Here is a 24,089-nt window from a genome sequence, read left to right as displayed (position 1 = left end):
ACTTCTGATGATTCAAATCAGTTCCTTAAAGGTCACTCACTCCTTTTTGCTGTGCTCCAGCACTCGGTAGGGTGGAGCAGAAACTCCTTTGGATCCATGTTGCTCCTGCACGATCGGCAATGTAGCTGGAGTATAAATTTCTGGCATGTTGTCATTGTTCTCTAGGGCACCGTAGGAAAAAGCAGCTTTGAGGTCAGGCTGAACTGCAATTCCTTTATCGTGCATGTTCTGCATGCCTGAAAAGAGCAAAGACAGAGATTAAATGCTTAGGAACAAAAGTGCATTCTTCCTGCACTCTGTTAAATCAGCAAATTAAAAAGTCTCAGTGTTCGTGCTATGTGGCTCATCAGTTCCTTGAGTGTTAAATGAAAGACATAACGTTTCTCTGCTTAGCACTGAAGCAACTAATGGAGAAACAAGCTTCAAGTGAATGAGGGATGGCAGTCAGTTATTTATCAAGTCCTGCAGATCTTTCATCCAGCTCACCAGAGTTTAGCTATACTTCCCAAAAGAAATTTCTGCTCCCCCTGGCCAGTATCTCTTGCAACATATCTCAGCCTTCCCCAATAATCAGTTCTTCCTGCTGGATGAAGTCCAAGCCCAGTCTCAAGCATTTGCTCAAAACTAGTTCATCTTCTCAGACAGCAGCCAAGTGGACAAGGCTGCTCTGACAAAATATGACACCCCCCCAGTGTCAGAGGACCCAGCATGAATCCAGGTGGCACATCACCTCTTCTCTGCTCCATACAAAAGACACACGTACCCCTCACAAGGCGCAAACAAGAGAAGGAAAAACTAGAAAACAACACAGTCCCCTGATATATTCAGATACTTCACAGAGCCTAAAGCTTGAGTTTTCACTGCGAAGCCCAACACTTGAAAGAAAAAGACTGATAAACCACTGTACTTTTACTGTTACCTGGCATAGCATCCATTGATATGTAAGGTTCAAACGGCACAGATTTCTTTCTGTTTCGTGTGATCAGGAAGACACCTAGAAATGCTATGAGGCACCTGAGAGAGAAAACAAGATCTACTGAGATAACTGTGAAAAGGGAGAGGAGGTGATATATTGCCTGTTGATTCTTCCACGTGCCTATTGTGTAGCATAAAGAATTCAGAACTGGAAGCGAACAAACTATGAAGTCAGAATTACAGGGCATAACCCTCTTCAGCAGTATTGAAGTCCAACTAGCAATCAGAACAATTTCACCTTTTCTTTATCAAAACACAGGGAAAAGTTTTCATGTTAATTAACCCTGACTAACTAAAGGGGAAAGGAAGCATATCAAAATCTGGTTTACTTTGATGAAATTCCAGGATTTAACAGTCTGACCTTTGAAAAGTTTCTCACAGGTAAACACACGAACAATTGTTGATCTTGATTTTTACAGTGTGTTGACAGAGAAAGGCGCAGTTCATAACATTAATCTCCCAATTGTTTTTTTGTGTACTAATCTGAAAGACCTTTCAGAATGTCCCCTGATTACGGAGAGCTAATCACATCAAGACACTGTACTAAGACTAAATACAAGTTACACGGCAAATGTTTTACTGATCATATCTGCCCTGTGTGAGTGCCCATGCCCTCAGGAACAGGACTCCACAAGTCCAGCCACAGTTCAGTGAAGACTTGCTGCAAAACCTGAAGTAGATTCCCCAGAGATGGCTTCTTTTGGTGATTCTGCAATTCTTCTAGATTCATGAGCAGGTAGCTTGAAAAACAGCCCATATGCTGCAACATCCAGTACAGTCAGTAAGGGGTTTAGCACATAACGTTGTCCAATTATGCATAACCTAGTGGTGTACAATTCCTCTGGAGCATTCATCATCACTCAGACAAGATACTGAGTTCTATGGGCCACTGTCTGCTCTAACAGAGACAGTGCCTTCAGTTTGTCCTCCTCTCCAAGACAGTATGTATCTCCAATATAGAGATAAATAGATATTTTTAAAATTTTAGTCATATGAAGAAATATTTTCCAGTTTTCTATCAAGGAAACTTTAAACACTTACCCAAGTGCAAACATACATATATGGAGAACGTCTTCACCGGTGAAGTCCAAGTAAAAAGTTGCTCCTTTAAAAGGAAATAATTCATGACATCTTTCTTCCCAGCTTGCCTGAGCAATTAACACTACATCTCCAGCACCAGTCCCTCCAGAAACTAAATCATGTAAGATTCCTATTTTTATAGTCAGCACCCTTGGTTTCTTTATCATCTTAAAATAGAAAAAGGTGGCCTGATTTCTAATGTAACACAATTTATTGACAAATCTGTTAGAATTTCACTACCAAAACAGTTATAGTGGTGTAACTAATATAGATGCAAGTAAATCTGTACAGCAGCACAGCACTAGTACAAATCTTTCCATATCAGATCCTGGGTTGCAAAGGAAACATTTCTGGAACTACTGCGTGTCACTGTGCTAATAAAGCCTGAGCCAAATTCCCACCATACAGCAGTGGTCACCACACCCTCAGCAAGAGAGACTGTATTTCTGAAGTCTGACTGACAAACCAAATCAGATCTGACTACAAGAGCATACAAACTCCTGACCCCAAGCAAGTATATACAGCTCAAATCTGTAAAATGACATGTCCTGGATGTCAACAGGACACGAACTTTGGTTCCTACTCTTTACATTTCTAACTGAAGTAAAGTAAATACGCTGACGAGTCTGAGAGCAGCATATGGCTTGGAACATGACAGGAAATAAATGTGAGCCAAAGAGTAGGCCACACTCCCTCACAGCATTAAAGAGCAGCATTAAAAGGCAACGTGTAATTTACAGGGGAAGCTGTTGTCCTTATATACCTAGAAGATCATAACTATTTACACAGATAGTATCCATCACTGTCAAGAAGACATACTTTCTCCAGAGTTGGGGTTTTGGTTGGTTTTTCTGTTTGTTTTGCCCAGTTTTGCTCATATGTCTAAGCGAGGAACCTTAAAAAGGCTGCTCGTCAGGTTTGAAGCCTAAGGGGTTTAAAATGCTCATCTTTGTTCAGGCAGTTGAAACGTTTCCTATGTGGGCAAGGGCTGAAAATGGAGTAAATTGTTCAGAAAGAAAAGTGCCTGTGAGCAGCTGTGTTCTAGCTACAATGCAAACAAGACTATCGGGAAGAGAATTCTGACATCTTTGTAGAGAGGAAGCAAATACATTTATATACTGTAGCACATATATTAACAAAGTCTAGATAAAATTACACAAGGAGAAATTGTATCTGTGTATTCAAGTATGTCTAAGAGTACACATCACCCTCTTCTACATGCTAGCATGGTATGAGAAATACAGTCTCAAACATAAGTTCCCATGCACTTCAAATAAAATGACAGAACCTAACAGAAAATTTTAACACAGTCTAAGGGGATAATTCGCATTTTTGGAAAGAAAAAAGAAACAAAGCCACCTGCAGAAGAGAGATGACATGAAAATACAAGTCATCTCGCTGAGTATTCACCTTCCCCATCTGTAAGTGAGGATTATTTTCCAAAATCTTTTGCCCTACTTGTAGAAAGGACCAGCACGCTGTTTTGTGCACTGTTACCTGCTGTGATTGCTACAGTGGTGGACAGGATATAGCCGATGCTGGCAATCTGAGATGAGTCATACAGCTGTGAGGCTTGAGCTAAAAATCTGCAATACAATAACAGACAACAGGGGTGGATTTGGGAAGGATACTCAAATTGTATAGCAGCTATCATGGACTAGTATAGGTCTCCCTTTTGGAAACACCTTTCAAAAGTGATGCATAAATTTAAGTAACTTTATTCTCTTTCTCACTAAACCTGCAGCAGCATCCCTTGGAATTAATATGATAGAAGAGCAAGTCTTATGGCTGTACTGACCAAAGGCAGTGAAATTACTGCTACTGACCTTAGGGCCAGAACGCTGCTCAATTTTGAACAGCTCCTTATCCCTGCTGCGACCAGCTTTTTATGTTATTACAAGTATAGAGGGAGGAAAAAAATAGACATGTCATCAACAACACTGATTCTGCACTTTGATTTTAGTCAGAGCACAGACACTGTATTCAATTTGCCACCATTTCATGCCTAATACTGTTCTGTAAATACCTGATCTATAAATTTGGGATTAAAATTACTTGGCAGTGTCATTACATGGAAAAGCAAAGAACACCACTCTCCTGAGCTCCTGTGACATGGATTTGAGCACAGGTCATAGAAAAAAATGGATAATTCTTCTAAAATTGAATCAGCATTCTTGGAATGGATAACAAACAGCCCACTATATACTGATCCACCGAAACCAGCCCAATTATAGACAAAAAGGAAGGGAATGTCTTACGTCGCTTGAAAGATCGCTGTAGCAATCATGCACACCAACATGATATAAAATATAGGGTAGTCGAGTTGCAAGTTTCCTTGTATGGAGACGACAATCATGCCTGCCACAGCCTTCACAGTCACAACAGTCATGGAACCTGTGAATGTTTACCAAGACGCAGCTGAAGCACACGCTCAACGCGACAGGAACGCTGCACATTTGCTCTAGACATGACAGGCAGCTACAAACAAAACCAAGATCTTCTACAAGAACCCTCCTTTTGCCAGGCCCAACATGGGATGCAAACTGCCTATTTAATTGACAGCCCTGCCAGTTTTATTCCCAACAGCTTCAGCACAGTGACCTTCAATAAATCACTTAACGTTTCTGTATCACCCTTCAATAAATCACTTAACATTTCTCTATCACAGTTCCCTTGTCACAGGATTGGGAGCATTTACCTTTTTTTTTTAAAAAAAAAAATATTTAAACAGTGTTGTGCAATCACATAATAGAAAGATACAAATTTTCATTGCTGATGCCATATTGGCTTAGTTAATAAAGCTAAGGAAGTTTTCAAAACAGGAATCAGAAAGAGCCTACTTCCTTTCCGTTTCTTGAAAGCACAAGTCAGGGCCATTCAGAATTAGGATAGTTGCTTTGTCTGTAATTCACACAGCCTCTGAGGAATCAGTTACTGAAATTCAGCCCCAAACAGCTCAAAAAAAATTTTTAAAAAAAAAGAAGACACTGCAGTAATTGAAGCTGTATAAATAGCAGAAATTCAGGACTGCAACACAGATTCAACAGCATGTCAGACTGCGTCACTGCCTTGCTATTATTCATCCTTTTTAAAGTTTAATTGCTCACAGTTTCTTAAAAAAAAAACAGATTCATGTGGAGAAAGGTACAAGTGAAATCCTGGCCTTTCCAAAGTCACTGTAGGCTATGAGGATACCAAAAGCATGTTTTGACACCGTGTCCAGAGGCTCTCCCAATTTAAATAGGTAATACTGGCATGGCAGAGTATTTATCATTTCTTTAAGCCACACAGTAAATCCCCAGAGCCAAGAAGATTTTTGTAGGTCAAATTCTCTCTTTCATCCACAGAATCAGTCTTCCTTATCCACTGAATAGGTAAGATATGGTACCATGCTTTGTATTCACAGATTAAAATTAAGAACACCAACAAATACTTGCACTTTCTGTATTTAACAGATTATTTGTCCTTACAGGAAGAAAGTCTAAATTGTTTAAAGGTCATTTGCAAAGATCCTAAATATCACTGCAAGATATTAGCTTTGCCTGATTTGCAGTAACATTTCTGGGGTAGATTGGTGCATTTTAGAACATTAATTATATCAGTATAATTCCCTATATGCCATAGATGCTTCAGTTTACTCTGGTTTACTGTTATAAGGCAGTTAGAAGATCATACAAGTCCATATCAACTTACCCAGCAAAGCTACCAGCAGAAGAATAACTGCAATGTAGTTTGCATTTTTCTCCTTGTAAAAATACAGTAGTAGGCAGAATAGGATGATCTCCACAAGCTACAAAAGATAGAAATGAGAATATTAAAAAAATGTGGGGTACATGGGGTTGGCAGTAAACAGGATTCTGAGGCAGTCAAACATTAGAATTGCACAACAGGGCAAATCAAAGGAAAATGAGGTTCCCCCACAATTATAGATCAAATTTAGCATGATCTCAGATTCTAATTAGATGATATATCAAACAGCTTCTTGCAGAACAGGAAACATGGGACACTTTTGACATTATATTCATGGTAAAGCAGCAGATCAGATAATCCTGACTGAATATTCACACCAGAGATCTCAGCCTACTTTCTGTAATGAGGTTTCTTAAGTGATCCCTGGAGCACACATCTTAGTTAATGGCCAAACTTATCTCCATTAAAAATAAGATTTTCAGTGCGAGACTGATGGCTCCAGAGAAAGTCAGTCTAGAAAGAGCCCAGATGCAAGGACAGTATCTGGACACCTCTGGAGCAGTTGCTTCCAGCTGCCATCAGTACTGCTGCCACAGGCTGAAGCTGACAGGTCAGGGAGAGACAAGCTATTTTAAAACTGTTCAGTTAAAGGTATTTAAGCAGAACAATTCAGAGGCAGAATGGGAGGGTTCCAAACTGTGCATGCAGGCGTCCACAGGCAATGTGGAACTGACACCAGGAAAAGCTGGCATGGGTTCATTAGCAAGTACAAGGAGTATTGCTAGTAACCACAAGGAAGAATAATGCCTGAAATGAAACTCCCAATCAGGCACATAGCAGAAAACTGTCCCACATTTCATGGGCCATCTTACCATATACAACAGAAATGGCCAGCTCACTAAATGCCTAGTGATATTTTCTCCTGTCATCTTCTCATGACTATTAGGTCCAAATGTTATCAGCAGATAAGTTCCAACAATTGCCAAACCACAGCCTACAAAGGACAAAACATAGCGCCCTTCGGCAACCAAAGGACAGAAGAAAAAAAAAAAAAAAAAGAGAGAGAGGACAAAGTTAGTGGGTTAGTGTGGATGCATGGAATTAATATCGCACATGCACAGTGACCATTAATGACATCATGCACATTCCTCTGGATGACTCACTCCTCTGCCCTTCATGCCCCACTTTCAAAATACTAGAACCAAAAAAAAACCCTAGGCAGTGTGTGTGCTGTGAGCTGATTAAAAATGCTCATACCAGGTAGCATCTGCTAAACAAACAGGAGCTACAAGATCTGTATCTGGGGCTTATCCTGCCTGGCACGGCCCACAGCCCATTTTCTAGGAAACGGAAGAATGAATGCCCCAGTTCTGCAAACACTTGCCCATGTATGAAATTCAGCTGATGCAGTTGTGCCTACGCTATTGCAGAGTCAAGGCCCTAGGCTGCAGCTTCAGCCCAGAGAACCAAGATTCTCAAATCCTGCAGACAAACACTATTTCCATATATTTCTAAAATCTGTGAGAATCAGATGATTTGGCATAAGTCAGGAAAAAAAAAAAAACCAACATTTTTAACAAACAGTGGATGAGATGATGAATTTCTTCAAAGGGATACTACCACTAATGGAGATTTTGCCACCCTTCTAATTATGTTTTTTGAGAGGTCATGCTTGTGTCACCTGACTTGTAAACAGAGAGGAAAAATAAAAAGGAACTGTGGAACTTACTCAAAAAATCCTTGGGCTTCCATTTTTCTTTAATAAATATAATTCCTATGATTGCACTAGCTATGAAAAAAAAGGAGAGAAACAGTGAGTTATGTATCAGTCCGGTGCTCAGCAGTCTCACACTGGAAGGCACTTGGACTTGTACAGCCACCGACTCTTTCCCCCTTACCTATAACAGACACTGCACTGAGTGGCACAATCAGTGAAAGAGGAGCAAAGGCATAAGAGGAAAACACTCCCAGTTCACCCAGCACCAGCAGAAACAGTCCACACCACCATGTTTTGGTTTTGAAGTAGGCTCGGGGGTCTTTGGAACCAGCCAGCCGGATGTGGCTGTATTTCTAGAAAAGAAAATAAAGGCAACAAAGCTCTGGGGTGCTTAATGCTTTTTAATGCAGGATGAGTAGTTTCTTCACGATACTCACCTGGAGGTTGAGTGCAATACTGATGACAAGATGCCCAAAAATAGCTAGTAATGCACCAATCAGGTTCTCCTGTAAAAACAAAGTAAACACATAGATATTAAATTTAGCCACTGGACCCTGAAGTAAACTGGAGCTTTTTTTGCAAAATCTGGAAGATACTTTTAAACAGTTCCTGTATGACCTGTCAGTAAAATCTCTGTTTATCTTCCTCCCTTTCTGTGTGATCTAGGGCAATTCAGGTAAATTCCCTGTGGCTACATTCTAAATTTGTGAAACTCAGGTGAAAGATAACCTTTACTTAACAGACACTTTCTACAAAAGACTTAAATTAGTATGCATACATTTGCATTCTTTGCAGTTTCTCAGAGGGAAAGAAGATACAGAAGAACACGACCCATTCACTCATTTCTCCCTTTGAAAAACTCTTCTTTTGTGAGGATGTTTGTTGCCCTGGAATTCAGTAAAGTATGGATCAGGCACCAGTACGTTCTGCAGGTCACAACTTAAGAACTATTCTGCTCTTCTCCGCTTACAACATCTGCTGGTTCAGTAAGTAATTTAGCCCATTTGATGAGGCAGCTCAATTATCACAGATTTTATGCTGCTTTTTATATCAATCAGTTACTCCAAAGTAATAGGCAACTGGTAGCAGCTCTTAGCAAGCTCCCAACCCTTCTACATTAGCATTCCCAGCTCGGCAATAATTCTCACGGTCTAAAGACAGAATTTGAAATAAAAAGGGATGTAAAGCAGGCTGAGTCACAAAGGAAATGTACATTAGGAGTACATAGAAGAGCCCGAGGCTAAGCCAGGCCATTTAGCACTTGTGTTCTTCCAACAACTGTCTAAATCTCATTAGATGTCATTAGCACTTTTCATTTCAGTGCTGGTCTCCAAGATACTGTCTAGTACTTACTTGGATTGATTTGGGATAACAGAGCTCACATTCGTATTCCTCCCTCAAGAGTAAACATACTATTCTTGATTTTCTCATACATAGTAAGACAAGGACTTTTAAGACGTCAAGTTCTTATCAGTAGAACAAAAATCTCTTGATCAGGATGTAAAGAAACAAGCTTCATTCAAAAACACCTGAGAGATCTTCCCACGACAGACAGTAAAGTTGGCAGAAAAACGTCACTGTGTGATCACAGATGTAGCCAGAGAAGCTCAGCACAGTTTACTGGCTCTGCAACTTCAATTTAGAAGGAGATGGTGCCTCAGCTAAAAAGCCCCCAAGTGCAGCACAGGTTTGGGACTGGCTTCTGGACTGTGAAAGCCTGCAAGCCAACATCAGTCTGGTCAACTTCTGTAATGCACCTTGGACTCTGTTCTCAGCAAAGCATTTTTTCCAGTGAAAAAAGCCCTTCTTGCTACAATTTTGAGTACCTTCAGAATCAGGGATTCAGAGGAAATGAATTTGAGAACAGGTCCCAAATAAGGAGGAACTACAGCAACACATCCCATCTCAGCTGCAGGGTCTCTGCATGACGAGGGGCTGACCCACCTGAAATTCAAGCACTTGAATACACAGCAGACCAGAACATCTGATCTCAGTTACTGCTGGATGAGTTAGTCTGAATAGGCACCTAGCAGAATTTATTGCACCTAACCACCTTTAGAGAGCCACATCTTTTAACTGCGAGTCCTTTCTTCACCTTGTCTAGCTCTTTCTTTCTCTCACTGCTTATATACACAGCATATAATACACTGGGGCCTCCAGGCATGGCTAGATACAAAGACAGTCTACTTTCTGAAAAAAAAAAAAAAAGCAAAATACAGTGGCATTATCAGCTTACTTGAATAGTTAGGGCCTTCTAGGGATAGAGCGGGGTACAAATCTGACCTTGTAAGAAAAGGAGTCAGTGTGTGGCTGCACAGAAACCTCTGCTGTGGCCAGCGGGAGTTGCTGAAGCTGCAGATTTGGACTGTTGCCTCCTTCCATTTTGATTGACTAGAGTGTTTGCTTTTCAGCCTCTTTGATGGAACTTCTCTTTAAAGAAGAGACTTGGACCCTGCTGGAAGCGCCTTATTTGTAACTTGGTACCACTTCTTCCCATCCATCCTGTTTTCTTGGACAAGCAACAATTAGTTCAGTGAAGCACAAAAAAAATTCTCTGTAGCCTGTCCACTGCTTGGCTACTGCTCGTCTTCCCTCACCAGGCTACACTGAGATAGGGCAGGCACCGCAGGCAAAAGTGTAGATGAGGCAATATTTCTTTCCAGTCAGTGGAGCAGCACAGTTATATTCCTCCAAGAGGATACTAAGAAAAAAAAAAGTAAATAGATAATTAGGTCAAAATAACTCAATAGTTCAAAATCTGCAATTAAATTCTGCTGAAGGATAGGCCACAGAAAACTCCCTGCAATCAAACTAACAGCTGCACATAGCAGTAGATTTTAAATGCCTTCTTACAAAGTCTCAAACACAAACTCACACAGACCTTGCTTTACGAGAGTTTGCAAACTGGCTTGGCCCCAGGGATGACATATTCAGCTGGCATTTAACATCAGGCCTTGCCATTTGGAAAGCTCTTATCAAAAAGAGTCTCAGAAGTCCTCCAAGCCCTGCTTTTAATTTCTCTACTCCCTGCATATCTGTTGCTTGTTCAGGATGCAGCATTACATTAGTCACGCCATCCCCACGTGCTGAGGGATGACAGAGCTGCTCTCCATGCAAACAGAGGTCATTTCAGTGTAATCGCTGTGAGCAGAGTTTGGAGGCTAAATTCCTTAGAGTCAGACTCATCATAGGTGTCTGGAAAGCACCACACACAGCAAGCCTGGCCGGGGTCCCTGCACGCTGTGATGGCTCCCTTCACCAATCATCCCCCCCCCCCTTCATATAGAGGGAGACGCTGGTGTATAGACATTGCAGGGGTGTGACCCTCCAAGGATGACCTGAAACGGCACACACAGGCTGAGCATCCCTTAGATTCAGGCCCTGGACAATCGGCTCGTGGTCACATCCTGAGGCAGCAGGCCCCAAACTGCAAACTCTCTTGGCCAACCTTGACCTGCAAGGGATTACTTGGGTGGGTTGTCCCAGCGTCTCCAGCATGACAGCGTCAGAGGCAGCGTGACAGCCTAGCCGGACAAGAGCAAAAACACCCCGATGTGAGGGGGAGGTGGGGGGCTGAACCCCCTCCCATCGTGAGGGAAACCTGCCCGGGCAGAGCAGGGCCTGGCAGAGGACAGGGGGTGCCCGCCGGACACCCCCCCCGGGTCAGGCCCCCCTGAGCAGCCGAGACCCGCAGCCGCACCCCAGCGGCGGTTTGTTCCCGACCAAAACCCTCCAGAAAACCCGCAACGCCGCGGGGACAGAAGCGGCCTCCGCCGGCGGCCCCGCGCACTCACCTGCCCCCCCAGGGAGCGGCCCGCGCCCTCCGCCCCCGCCGCGCTGCCCCCACGGCCCGGGCCTTCGGCCCCCAACTCCGGTACCCGGCCGAGAACCGCGGTCGGTTCCTGCCCGGCCCCTCCGATTTGCCGCCAGCCCTGTCACTCTGGGGCCGGGCCGGGGACTGGCTGCCAGGCGGGGTCGGGCCTGGCCCAGCCTATGGGCCGAGCCCGCCTGAGGCGCAGGGCTCTGAGGAGGCGGGCGGGCGGAAAGAGCCGCGTCCCGCCGCTCCTTTACGGTGGGGGGGCGGCAGAGGGGGCTCCGGCGGGCCAGGCCGCACACGCCCCTCCCGGAGCCCCGGTCTTGAGGGGAGGAAGGGGCGCTCCCCGCTCCAGGGACAACCGCGGCGCCCCACCGTCACCCGGCGGGGCACGGCCCGGTGCCCACCGCCAGAGCCACCTTAAGGCGCATGCGCAGCGAGGCGCCTTCGAGCCACCTTAACCAGCCGCGCATGCCCAACCCCGCGCACGGCGGTTTTGAGAGTTCGCCTGTGATTGGGCGCCTGCCGGACGGACCGAAGTAACAGGCGCAGTGATTGGAGGAGAGCTGGGCCGGCCGTTGTCTCGGTAACTAGGTGTACGCGTTCCCTCAGCCGCCGGTACCGCCGAGGGCCGGAGCGTCCCGGGACGCACGGGCTGAGACCGGCAGGTACAGGCCGCGTCCGGCCGCGCCGCGCTACCTCACCTGGGCGGTGGGAAGCACCCCCGGCGCGCACGGCTCTGCCCTCACCCGGTCAGGGACCCGCCATTCCCAGCGTGCACCGCGCTACCTCACAGGGCGGGCTAGCGGCGTTCCCGGCATGCACCGCGCCACCTCACCGGGGCGGGCAGGGCCCGTGCTCCGGGAGCTGCCCCAAGGGCCTGTCCTCAGGCCGCCTGCCCGCGGGGAGGTGCTGAGCGGCGGCAGCGGTTACCTCCCGCCCCCCCTCTCACCCCCGGAACCATCGCCCCGTGCGCGCAGGGCCGCAGCCAGTCGTTGAGCGCAGAAAACAGAGGTTATGGCTGACCCGTTACATCTCGGTAGAAACCCAACCCAGTCCCTCCAGCCTCTCTCTGCTGCACGTTAGTAGTTCTGACTGATTTGTTTTAGAAACAAAATGGAGGTGCTCCGCAGCATCGTTTCATTGGACGTGCTGCGCTGTAACGCACAGACCTGCCTCTCCGCAGACACTCAGGGGTGCTCTGGAACACAAGGTACCTCAAGCAGAAAAGCTCCGCTCGGTACCATGTAGCAAACAGGAACAGCACTTGGGACAATCGTTTTTCACCTGAAGAAGGAAAACCCCAACCATGCGAAGGTTTTTCTTTCAGAGCGCAGCAAGGATTTGTTAATTAAACAAACCAAGAGGAAGTGGCACCTGAAATAATTTATATCCACAGCCAGTTGGAGGTGTTTCAGGTCCAACATTGCTCTCCTTGGGGACAAACCAGCACAAGGGAACATGAAATGCTATCGAATCACAACCCTGTTGCAGTGTGTTTGTGCAAGACAGTGGAAAGTTTGCTGTTTGCACCCTTGCAGCACTGCCCAACCCCTTGTCCTATACACCACCCCTGTAAAAGCCCTGTCCCTAGCAATTACTCAGACCTCTTCCCTGCACTAACCTTCCCTCTAATTGCAGAGCTCATCTTAAGACCTGTACTGTCCTTGGTCAGAAACACTTACATGCCTGAGTCAGTAAATGAGGATGATCTGCACAAGCAATTTAACAGCACTGAGTCACCCTTAAAGCCCATTCATCAACATAGTACTTCCAAGATGCTTTTTTTCCCTTTGCTTCTTCAAGAAAACAGCGAAATTAAATGCAGAAATGACTGCTGATTTCTTGACATAAATACAGCATTAATCTTAGATTTGCCTTTAACTTACACATCCTATTTAAAATGAAAGCTGGCATGGTAGCTACATGTTTCCTGTATCTCCATATTCAGAATTTTGTTATCCTTGGCTGTTCCTTATAGGCTTCAGGACTTCCTCCAGTCCTTATAAGCACCACAGGAAAGTAATCGCAAACCCAGAAAAAAAAAGGGATTTAATTCTCAAAGAGGTTTCAGTATAACTGAGTAACAAAAATGTTTGAAGTTTATGTCTTTGTTTTGAATTTTTTTGCAACTCATAATGATCCTGTTTTGTAACAAGAATAGCAACTAAGTTTAGATCAAGGGTGTTAAGTTAACTTTGTAATCACAACTGATAGCAGGATGAGAAAAATGGTAATGTGATATTGGTTGAAACCTTGAAATTATTCTACAATGTAGCACCCTTGTCTGTACCATCTCCCCACCTCTCACCCACCCAGCCTTGGCCCTGGTCCCATTTCCAGTCGAGCTCTCCAGGACACATACATATATGTTGCATTTCCTCTGAAATTCGGGAGCAAATTCAAAGAAATCAGTGGAGTTAACGCTTGTGTAATGACAGCACAAGATGACCTTTCCCATCCTCTGCTATTCTTCACCCGGATCCTTCCCCGATTTGTAGGAATTACATTGCTATATCTGTTATCTGGCCAGCAGAGGGAAGCAGAAAGATATTTTAAAACCATACTGGTTTCCCAGACTGCACTCTGCCGGGTTTCTTTTCAAGTTCAGCCAACGCTCACAGGTGCCAAGGGCCTCCTGGGTTTTCTGCATCGAGCTTTTAAGCTACTTCCTCAGCTGGTGGAAAGAGGATGCCCGTGGCCCCTGCTGACAGTCTCCTGTTGTCTGGTGACTACGTGGTAACACCAGAACTCTGAAAATTAAGTATATTAAGAATTTCTGAAACTCTGTGTACCGAGTATGTAAAGTAGGTAAATTAAGGAAGTATTTGGCATCTTCCCTCTTTCTTCTTCTGCCTTTGGCATCTTCTCTTTCTTCTCCTTCCTTTGATCTCTTCCTCCTTGCTTGTCTCTCCCATCTCAGCGATATCAGGAGTGTATTATCTCAGCATTGAATAACAGCAATCAAGGACGTAAAGGACAAAAGATGAGGGAAAATGATCAAGGTAGAGAAGTTGCTTAAATACCTTCTGTAGGCGCCGTCAGTCTGTCTGGTCAGCTTCCAGGAGTTCCAGATGACCTGATGCTAAATTCTGACTAAAAGAGAAGAGGCAGAGTCTTAAGGTAGCTTCACAAAGCACTCCCTTCCCTTTGAGAATTTCCTGCTTGAAGGGCAGAGCGGGCAGGGAGCCAAACCACAAGCTACACAAGGGCTTGGCTGATTCTTTCTTAAGCTTTATCCCTAGAAAAAAAAGTGACTGCACCAGGTAGGGGAGGGGAAGCATTAGATCCATTAACACTAGACTGTTTGGGGGCTGCTGACTTAGTTTCCTCCACCAAAAGCACTTGACTGTCCTCTTCAGTACAAGCCATTTTGGAGCACATTCCTTTAGCAGGGTAGTCAGGGATAAATGCCAGTACATGAAGTTTACCCACTTGTAATTTAGGCGATGTAAAGAGCTTATTTGCTTCTTACTACCTGACCTAGAATACCTAACAGGTGAGTTGACCCACTTTTGTAACTCTGCCAGTTTACCACTGTCTTCACACATCCCTATGGGAACCAGAACACTGGAGTTTGTACGACATTTCTGATGGACTTACCTCCCAGCTCTGAGCCCCCTCGTGTTACCAGAATATGGTTCAAAGCATTCAAAGGGCACAGAGGTGTGCAGTCACTTCAGTAGGACTCACAGTTCCGAGGGTGTGTAGATGTCTAATCTCCAATTACTTTCAACAACACAGGTGATGATGGGCATGGCACGCCAAACCCAGAGCTGGATGCACTGGATGGGAGAAGGGCTCTGTAGCTGTTTCCCTGACACGTGCTATCCTGGAAGGTGCTAATCAAGAACGTGCTGCCCAAGTAGTAACTCCCCTTTATGGGGCAGGGCTGAGCATGGGACTCCATCCAAGCCCCAGCAGGCTGGTCAGCAGGAGCAGCCAAGCCTGGGCAACACCAGGGAATGGAGTTTGCAGATGCAGTTTTTTATCATCTGCTTTGGAAAAATGCTGCAATTTTAATAGCCAGTTCTAGCAAATTGGACCAATCTTGCTTTCCTCAGCACAACCCTCTTGTCCATGGAGCACAGTGTGGAGAACCTCAAGCACGTGGCAGGGGCCACGTGGAGATGCAAGCCGAAGACCAGCGTAGTGCAGTCCTGCTTCTAGTTCTGGGAGTTGATATAAATTAGCTCAGGATCCCTGCCTGCCCCGTGTGGACAAGCCCTCAGACCACATCTTCAGAAATCTCCTGTAAGTTTGACCCCCCAGGAGTATCACACTGGGGTTAAACTGAAACATGGTGTAAGTCAGAGCAGCTCTGCTGAAATTCCCAGAGTTGCAACAGCTGTCTCAGCTTTTGGTTTGTCCTGAAGCATTTTGTACAAAGAAAAATATGTGGAAAAGACTTTTTGTGACCATCTGCTTTATAACCCAGTGGCATTTTCAGGAGGAAGGGCAAATCTGCAAGGATTATTGTGTGCAGATAATTTGAACTGGAGACCTGAGATCCAATTCCTTGTGGTGCTCTTCCAGTTTTAATGGAAGTGGCACATATTTGGGGTTTATTATTTTTAGCACTGTAGTAGCACTATTACACTTGTCCATGCATGTAGCAAGAAACAGCTCAGCTGCAGTGGAAAAACAGACTGGTGAAGTGATTTGCCCATGATCTCACTATAAATCAACAGCATCTTCTCCAGCAGAAAACGCTGCCTGCGCACTCCCTTCTATTCTTCCCTTTGGTCTACTCTTTTGCAAGACCAAACAGAGCAAGAGCTTCCACTCTCCTTGCTGACACTTCAGCTTCTTAAGGGCGAAAGAATCATTCCAGGGTTGCTGCTGCTGTATGACCATCACCACAGGTCCTGTCTGGATGGTGTTTTTTAATCAATCATATACTTACCCTACACAGGCTTCCATTTCCCCACTTTTAGCCTTGCATCTTTCCTGCTCCTTGATCCTGCAAAAACTTCTACACACTCAAATCCCTTCATTCAGCCTCGTGTCTTTGCATGAGTGGAATAATGCCCAGATTACTTACTTTTCTCCTCCTGACATTGCCTTGTTCTTCAATCTCATGCATCCTTTCCTCTTTCCCTTGTTGTTATGCACGTGCTATTTGGGGGGGGGGGGGGGGGGGGGGCATCTGATCGCTGTCAGAATCCAACTCTGAAGTCATCAGAACAGGAACTAAGTCACTTCCAGTTACTTCCAGAATATTTTCCATTGCTAAGTGGCAGACTAGACAATTAATGAAGTTCACATAATGGTACGATGTCCTTAAAAATCAGGAACTTCAGCTCTTTCCATCCTACATGCTGGAATAATTTCACATTTACGTTAGTACAAAGCTATTTCTTTCATCTTGTGTGGTCCCAGACCTTCCAAGTCCCACTTTTTTTTTTTTTTTTTTTTTTTTTTTCTGTGATTGGCAGAAGTAGGACATGCTACCAAGGGCATTTGGCACTTCATGGGGCCACATCTGAAAAGCTGGAGGTATCATGTATTACACAGTCAGGTTTTGATTTATTTGGCTCTATAAATAGAATTCTGCCCAGTCCTTTTTTGAAAAGCCCAGAAAGAGAACAGAGTCAGGAAAGGTGTGGTGACAGCAAATCATGCATTCTGCCCACATGCTGAATTAATTAGGTCCAACTCAGACGTTACAGGTGAGATTTTAGATTTGCTCTGGCTCCCAGTCTATACAAATTGCCATGTAGACAGTAGAGAAATTTGATCCTCCTCATTCTCAGAAATACTCAGTTCTTCATGCAACAGGAGACTTGCATTAAAACATTATAATTTTAAAACAATGAAGACGTCTACCTCAATGCACAATTACAATTAAAGCATAAAATTCGGAGCTGCAAGTGATGACTTGGAAAATGATACAGGAAATACAACAATAACATCATTTATGCTGCTGGGAGACCTTCAGCTGGAATGTTATGTTTAGTTTTGACCACCCTAACTCTTAAAAAAAGGCTACAGCAGAAATAGACTCAATTTAGAAATAAGAGATACGATCATTAGAGTCCCAGTAAAGACTGAAAACACTGGAGAGGTTTAATTTAGAAAGAAGACAAATAAGATGTCTTGACATGTATGTGAGATAAATAAGAAAAATGAAATAGTGAGCTTCTCCCGTATCATATAAAACAGAAGGATATCAGCATAAACTTAAAACCTAATAAATTTAAACTTGAAAGTAGGAAGTAATTGTACAAACAACGTTCATTCTCCATTTGTAAGATGGGATGGTAATTTACAATGAAAGCTGTTTGGAGTAACAGATATACAAATAAAAATAATAATTAGTTAATTTTTGGAACTCACAGCCATGAAGGCCAGTAAGACCAACTGTAAGCAAGGTTTAAAAGTTGTTTAGATATATATGTTTTCAGCCCAAACAAGATTTTAGCAAGGGAAACTCCAGCATGTTCCAACCACCCATTGCTGGGAAGACTGAGGAAATCCCCACTCCCGCACCCCATCAATACTGTGTAAGTAGATTTGCAGAGGAGGACAAGATGGGGGGGGTCACAGCTAAGGTATAATGTTTATGAAGAGATGTTTGATATTCCAGAAAACACTGGAACTAGAGGTCTGTGCCGCCGTGGGCAGTTTGGTATCAATATCTAAAAGAATTTCCACATGATCTGCTGCCCGGCTCTGACCGTGTCGCAGAGGAACCCCAAGCTGTCGTGAACCTTGAGCACGCATTGGGCAGTAACTCCTCAATACCTTGGGAGGAACAACACACCCCTGACCCTGGGACAGCAGCAACCCCTGTCCTTGCCACATCACTGGCTTTGATACTGAAAGACCCCGTAGCAGCCCATGAGTTTCATCCCAGAAATCCAACCTGCGTTGGTTGGTTATAGGGAGCTTCTGCCAAAAAGCTCAAGGCAGGTGAATGTTACGTCTTTAACAGGTGCTGGGTTTTGAGGTTCAGCCTCAGAGCTGGGGATCAGCTCTGCGTACGTACAAGTGATGTAATTGCCTGTGCCCTTCCACTTGCCGTGGAGCTGTGCCAGTTTGTATCAGCTGAGGACCTAGCCTTCAGGTTCAGTTCCTCAACCTCCTGCTGATTCACCCTTGTGTAAGTCACTTAACTGTTCTGTGCCTGATGCTCCCCACCCATGCCACGGTGACCAGGCTTCGCCGGGGTGTTGTAAGCTTTAGTCCACGGGAATTTAAATGTTTTGAGAGATGGAAGATATTAACAAAACACAAAGTGTTATTAACAATTATCAGATAATTTATAATAACATACGCACTGCTAATGGACTTTTCTGTCCTTTCAATGGTGTCTTGCTGCAGCTGTGATTACTTTTGGATTGTTTTGTTATTCTTTAGAGAGAGTTTTTGTCTTTTTCTGCACAGCCTGCATTGCAGCCAGTTCCTGGTGAGCTGTCCCCTTTCAAACTGCACTTTAATGCAGGATACATCCACTGTGCGGTGAGGCAGGGCACGTTGACTCGTTAGAATATTTGATGACTTTGCATAGCTGTTTAAGATAGAATGAAGACGACACAATTTAATGAGCTTAATAAGCTGCCACTCATCAGCTGAGACATCTTAACTGGATGCATGCATGTTCTTGAAGCAATTCATGCTTTTAGAGTAATTTGATACGGTTTAAACTTCAGCAAAGGTGTTTTAAACAAACATGTCTTACCTCACAGTTTGGGTGTGCAAAGAGCACACATACAGAGTTACTGAGACTCGGCTGACATGGGGCAATCATGTTCGCTCACACAACCCATACACTAAGACTGTGAACTTTCTTACAATGACTCACTCCGACTGAGTATCTGCCCCAGCATGTTCTAAGTTGATTAAACTTGTTTGCAGGCCATAATTATTTTCTATATCATACTATAATGGATTCGCATCATATTATTTTTAACATTGTAAGAATTCGCTTCTGGGAACGGCCTTCTTGAATTAATCACTGACTCATGATTTACTCTAGGAGATAATATCTAACCTACAAGAAGCAGAACAGGAAACTATCTATTTAAAAGATGGCAGTGTTTGATAATTTATGACTATAGACAAAGAGACATCTAGAAGAAAAAGGCAGACAGATCCTGCAGTCTTTACATGGTCACTGCTCTCTGGCAAAAAGGAACTTTTGTCTACTAACTGAAGGATCTGCTTTTGAGGCTGTGACAGCGGAAAGTTGATAAATATTGGAGAAAAAAAAATGAGTGAGAAACAAGAAATCAGTGTCCCGAGCTGTCCTCAAAGCCATCTTCAGCTCTAGGATCAAACCCTGTATTAATATAAAGCCAGTTAAACATCATGACTGTTGTAGGCATTTCACCAGCTTACTATAGGAAACACAAGGAAAAAAAAAAAAAGAAAAAAAACAGGGAAAAAGCATCAGTCTTTTTGTGTTTGAATTTTTAATGCAGGTGTCTTCTTGCTACCTCCCCATTCTTGTGCTTGAACTGGACTGTTCCACTTAGATCATTGAATTAGCCTTGACCATTAGATGTTTTCTCTATAGCTCAGTTAGAAAAAGTTAATTCATCAGCCAACAGTAAAAGGCTTAAAATCTCAGAGCATGTTCAAGGAGTTAAGGCTTCATGCTGGGAATCTGAAGAATCTTTCCTTTATCCCACTTCACCAGTGATCTATTCTGTGATTCTGGGTACCTCGTACAACCTTTGACCCCATCGTTTTTTTGACTGTAAGGAGAGCAATTCTCACTCTGAGTGTGAAGCTTAGGAGCTGTGGATGAACTGTGTTTCTATGTACGCTTTCAGGGCAGTGACTGCAGCAGGTAGCTGAGTGCTCCAGAAGAGCAGTGTGACCTTCTCCCCCAGGGACTTTTGGCACCTCTGTCCAAGTTAATTAGCTCGGGACCGCTGGCAGCGTAACAACAGTGCTGCACTGAGCTTTGGTGCAAGCTGCAGGAGGGCACAAACACTCCAGCACTTAACCTGCAGGCTTGAACGAACTGAAATACAGATTCTTCAAGTCATCCTTAGCTCAAAGACATCAGCCCACCCCGCAGTCCCAGCAGCGACAGCCACCGGGACATCTTTTCTCCGTAGTCCTTCCAGATGCCCCTTTGGTGTCTTGGCAGCACCACCTCAAATTCTGTGCTCAGTTGGTGACTTAAACAAAACCAGACACTTAAGAGCTGACATCAGAGGAGTCTGGAGACGGCAGTTAAACACACAAACCCACATTTTCTGCAAGAGTTTCAGGTCCTCAGCGTCTGTGTAAATGCAACCTCTACATGCTGGGCAGTCACAAAGAGACCTACCTACAATTGGTAAGCACTCACGGATTTTGGGCCTAATACTGCCTACAGCTGTATCATTAGAATCACTCACACTGGAGACAACCGGATTTTAAATGTGGGCTTTCCTTTGTTGGTAATTACCCACAGGTAAAGTCAATTCAAAGGCATCCACAAGCCCTTTTTCCTTTTCTGAAACAGACCTCTAATGGATTTCTGCAAGCAAAGCAACAACATTTCTGGCCAGACAGTGTTTATGTCCAAAACCACGAAAGGATTAAATTTGGAAAAATTTGGAAAATGGCCTTCTCCATGTACGTGAGCCTTGAGCTGGAAGGAAAGATGTTGCTGGTGATTTTGATTCTGATCCTCCAGGGTGCAGAGCACCGTCACACACAAATTCAGGTCACTCAGAGCTTCTTAAGGCAGGACACCAGTGAGCCTCCCTTCCAAGAGCTCTGGGTAAGTCCCTTTGAACCTCTGCTGAGACAACCACCCAGAAACAATCCCAACAGTTTTGAGTAGCCGTAAGGAATCACTAGAACACCCCACAACTCGGTGGAGATGCCAGAGGCTTCAGGAGAAGCCACATTAGTGCATAATGTACCAAGCTCCACAGTACTCCAGCTGCAAAAGAAGTCTACTCCTGGCCCATTGCCTGGTGAGCTTCGAGACCTGGAGTGCGAGGGCACATAGCTTTATACCTTATTTTACAAGTTATACCACGTGTGAGTTCTCCTCCTGTTTGGTTGGTTCTTTAAGATGGCTAACATCTCCGTTCCTGTGCTCAGGATGAAGGTTAGTATTGCCTTATCAGTGTCCCTCGAAATAAGCTCTGCCCAGGACAGCACTTTTTAAATCCAGAAGTGATTTCCCCACACAGTCCTGTCATACCGGTTCTTTTTCCTTGTATTACATTCACTGACTGATGCACTCTCCTTCCTCAGAGTCACTGTTGCAGCCTTGTTTGGTATTTACATCCCTTTCCTGTTTGTCTTGTAGGTCACTACAACATCAACGATTCCCTCCTCAAGGTGTCTCCCAAGGGTATAACATCTTCCTTCGAGTCAAAGACCTCCTGACTAACAAGGATGTACAGATTTATTCCAGAGCCTGCAACCTACCAGCCACATAAACCTACCAAGGAAGCAAAGAAAACTCCTTTCAGGTAAGTCCAGCCCGGAAAACATGACACTTTGATGGGACAAATGACAATATGTCAGACAGTGATCTACCACCTGGTCCAATGGGGCCAGTTATTGCCACAGGTTTAGAGGAACTGGCCCAGAGGTGGAAGTGTTACAGTGTGCTGCCTTGAAGGGGAGTGTGGGTTGATAACACCCTGCAGCAGTGTATCAGAGGTACCTTTATCAGATGATCTCTCAGACATTTACAAACAGTAATTAAATACTGCACCACCCTTATGATGTAGGGGTAATTTCTTGTCCCCATTGTACAGAGCAAGAAGCCAGAGCACACATGACCTGGAAAATAGATCCTTCAAATCCCAGGCAGAGGTTTTAAGCATTAGGCTGTGTTCCTTTTGTGTTGCCAGTGCCTAAACTCACCCCCAGAGGAACACACTGGGCATAAAGAGTCAAATCTGGGAACCACAGGGCAGGAATGGGGAGGGATCATAGAATCACAGGGTGGTTTAGTTGGAAGGAACCTTAAAGATGGCCTAGTCCAACTCCCCCTGCCCCGGGCAGGGACACCTCCCACTAGCCCAGGTTGCCCAAAGCCCCGTCCAACCTGGCCTTGAACCCTTCCAGGGAGGGGGCAGCCACAGCTTCTCTGGGCAGCCTGTGCCAGGGCCTCACCCCCCTCACAGGGAAGAATTTCTTCCCTAGATCTAATCTAAATCTGACCTCTGTCAGGTTAAAATCATCACCCCTAGTCCTATCCCAACTCCCTCTGATCCAGAGTCCCTCCCCCTTTCCTGCAGCCCCTTTCAGCCCTGGGAGGTCTCCAAGGTCTCCCCGGAGCTTCTCTTCTCCAGCTGAACCCCCCAACTCTCTCAGCCTGTCCTCTCAGGGGGGTGCTCTAACCCCCCAACCATCCTCATGGCCTCCTCTGGCCCTGCTTGTGGCTGTACATCATCTCAAGGAGCCTGATGGGTAAAACATGGGCATTTCCTCAGCCCCTGCTAAAGCTGGGAATTAGAGCTGGAGAGAGGCCTGTAAAAGTCTCAAGTAATTCCTTCAAGCCAGAGCCACCATTCCCTTGTATTCCCATCCTACCACTTTGTTCAAAGAGATTAAAAGGCATGAAAGGAAACTCCCTTCTCCCAAGCCCTCCTCCCCCTTGGTATCCTTATAAGACAAATAAATCTGTCTATCAGTAAATTGTTCAAGTAAATTTATTGTCACCATGCAGTGACATTGCCTGGCCTAAGATTAAGATCAACAATAAATTCCTGACCATGGAAAAGAATGAGAACATGAGAAAGCCCACGGCTCTCCTTACTCAACAGATGTATCTTTACTACATCTCTCAGCAGTTGTATCTTGTAACAGGGGTTTTGTAAAAAAGAGTGGGAAGCTGTAGGCAGGGAGGGAAGCAATGCCAAGTGGCATTTGATAAGGACAGAGGGCTAGAGGAAAGGGCGAATTAAATAGGAGGAGAGAAGGTCGCCAGTCTGTGTTATCACAAAACACAAAAACACTCCACGCCCAACTGCTGGGGTTAGAGCCTGCTCCCTCTCCTGTTTCAGTCAGTGGGAGAGGATGGGAGGAACTCCCAGCTGGAGTCATTTGGCATCACTGTCTTGGTCTCAGCACTATCTTGCTCTGGAGCAGCTGAGCAGCCAGGTCTCTGCAGAGGCTGGACCACTGGCAAGTCTTTCTATTTTACAGTAATCAAAGCAGGCTGTCTATGGCATTGCAATTGGGCCCTTTTTTCCCCAGATCATTTCCCAAAAATTTTGGCCTAAAAGCATCCACCTCCTCAAGGCATTTAACAGAAACTACAGCTTTTTTTTCCCAGACATAAAACCCCATTAGGGTGGGACAAGTTCCTCAAATTTCTTTTTCTCCTGATAGGTAGAAATTCTGCTTGACTCCCTCTGCTCCAGCCATCCCACCTGTTTGTAAAGATCCTCCTTCGCCTGGGCCTGGGCAGTGAGACCTTGTGGATGACAAAGTGTCTCCAGAGCAGAGCTGCTCCTGTGCTGCGTTTGTCTCAAACACAGGACGATGGACAGAGCGTGGATCACAGGAAGGGTTCCCTGGGCCAGATAAAAATAAGAATTGTTCTGAAGTAATTCTCACAGCAAAACACAAGTGTGACTAAACAGCGCTATTGCCTGCACAACAGGGTAAAAAAATGAAGCACAGAAATTAGCAGAGCTCACCCGCAAAGGCACAGGGACACCTGAAAACACACACCATTTCTGAAAGGCACCGAACTTGGCAGCACAGGGCGTGTAGTTCCTTTTGTGAACAGGGGACAGTAGGTGTCTAAATCCCTGTAAGATCGGAGCACAGCGTTCCCTTGACACCTCTAGATGGTCTGATGTCATCCAAAGGGCTCCACAGAAGCAACATGGCGGC

General features: G+C 44.8%; 1 protein-coding gene and 1 long non-coding RNA gene across 5 annotated transcripts in view; one reads left to right on the top strand and one right to left on the bottom strand.

Annotated features, from left to right (window-relative positions):
• The window catches only part of NIPAL3 (NIPA like domain containing 3), a 17,657-nt gene extending 5,607 nt beyond the window's left edge, over positions 1-12,050 (bottom strand). For 3 of the 4 annotated variants that reach the window (XM_074926017.1, XM_074926019.1, XM_074926021.1), the window contains exons 1-12: positions 11,981-12,050; positions 9,746-10,163; positions 7,900-7,968; positions 7,644-7,815; positions 7,475-7,534; positions 6,618-6,763; positions 5,749-5,845; positions 4,314-4,449; positions 3,553-3,641; positions 2,017-2,080; positions 920-1,014; positions 41-236 (exon numbers count right to left, since the gene is read on the bottom strand). In XM_074926017.1, coding sequence (XP_074782118.1) covers positions 41-236; positions 920-1,014; positions 2,017-2,080; positions 3,553-3,641; positions 4,314-4,449; positions 5,749-5,845; positions 6,618-6,763; positions 7,475-7,534; positions 7,644-7,815; positions 7,900-7,968; positions 9,746-9,844 — 1,223 coding nt within the window. In that variant the 5' untranslated portion in view covers positions 9,845-10,163; positions 11,981-12,050. The remainder of the gene's footprint in view (positions 1-40; positions 237-919; positions 1,015-2,016; positions 2,081-3,552; positions 3,642-4,313; positions 4,450-5,748; positions 5,846-6,617; positions 6,764-7,474; positions 7,535-7,643; positions 7,816-7,899; positions 7,969-9,745; positions 10,164-11,980) is intronic. The other variant, XM_074926018.1, reaches the window with a different exon arrangement.
• LOC141969852 (uncharacterized) lies at positions 11,295-24,089 on the top strand. The gene is made up of 3 exons (XR_012635106.1): positions 11,295-11,862; positions 21,541-21,706; positions 23,580-24,089. It is a non-coding gene; the product is annotated as an uncharacterized LOC141969852 (long non-coding RNA).

The sequence above is a fragment of the Athene noctua genome, chromosome 24 (genome assembly GCF_965140245.1).
Source record: "Athene noctua chromosome 24, bAthNoc1.hap1.1, whole genome shotgun sequence".
Lineage (NCBI taxonomy): Eukaryota > Metazoa > Chordata > Aves > Strigiformes > Strigidae > Athene > Athene noctua.
The sequence above is the reverse complement of the archived record's forward strand: the minus strand, read 5'-3'. Positions and strand labels throughout refer to the sequence as shown.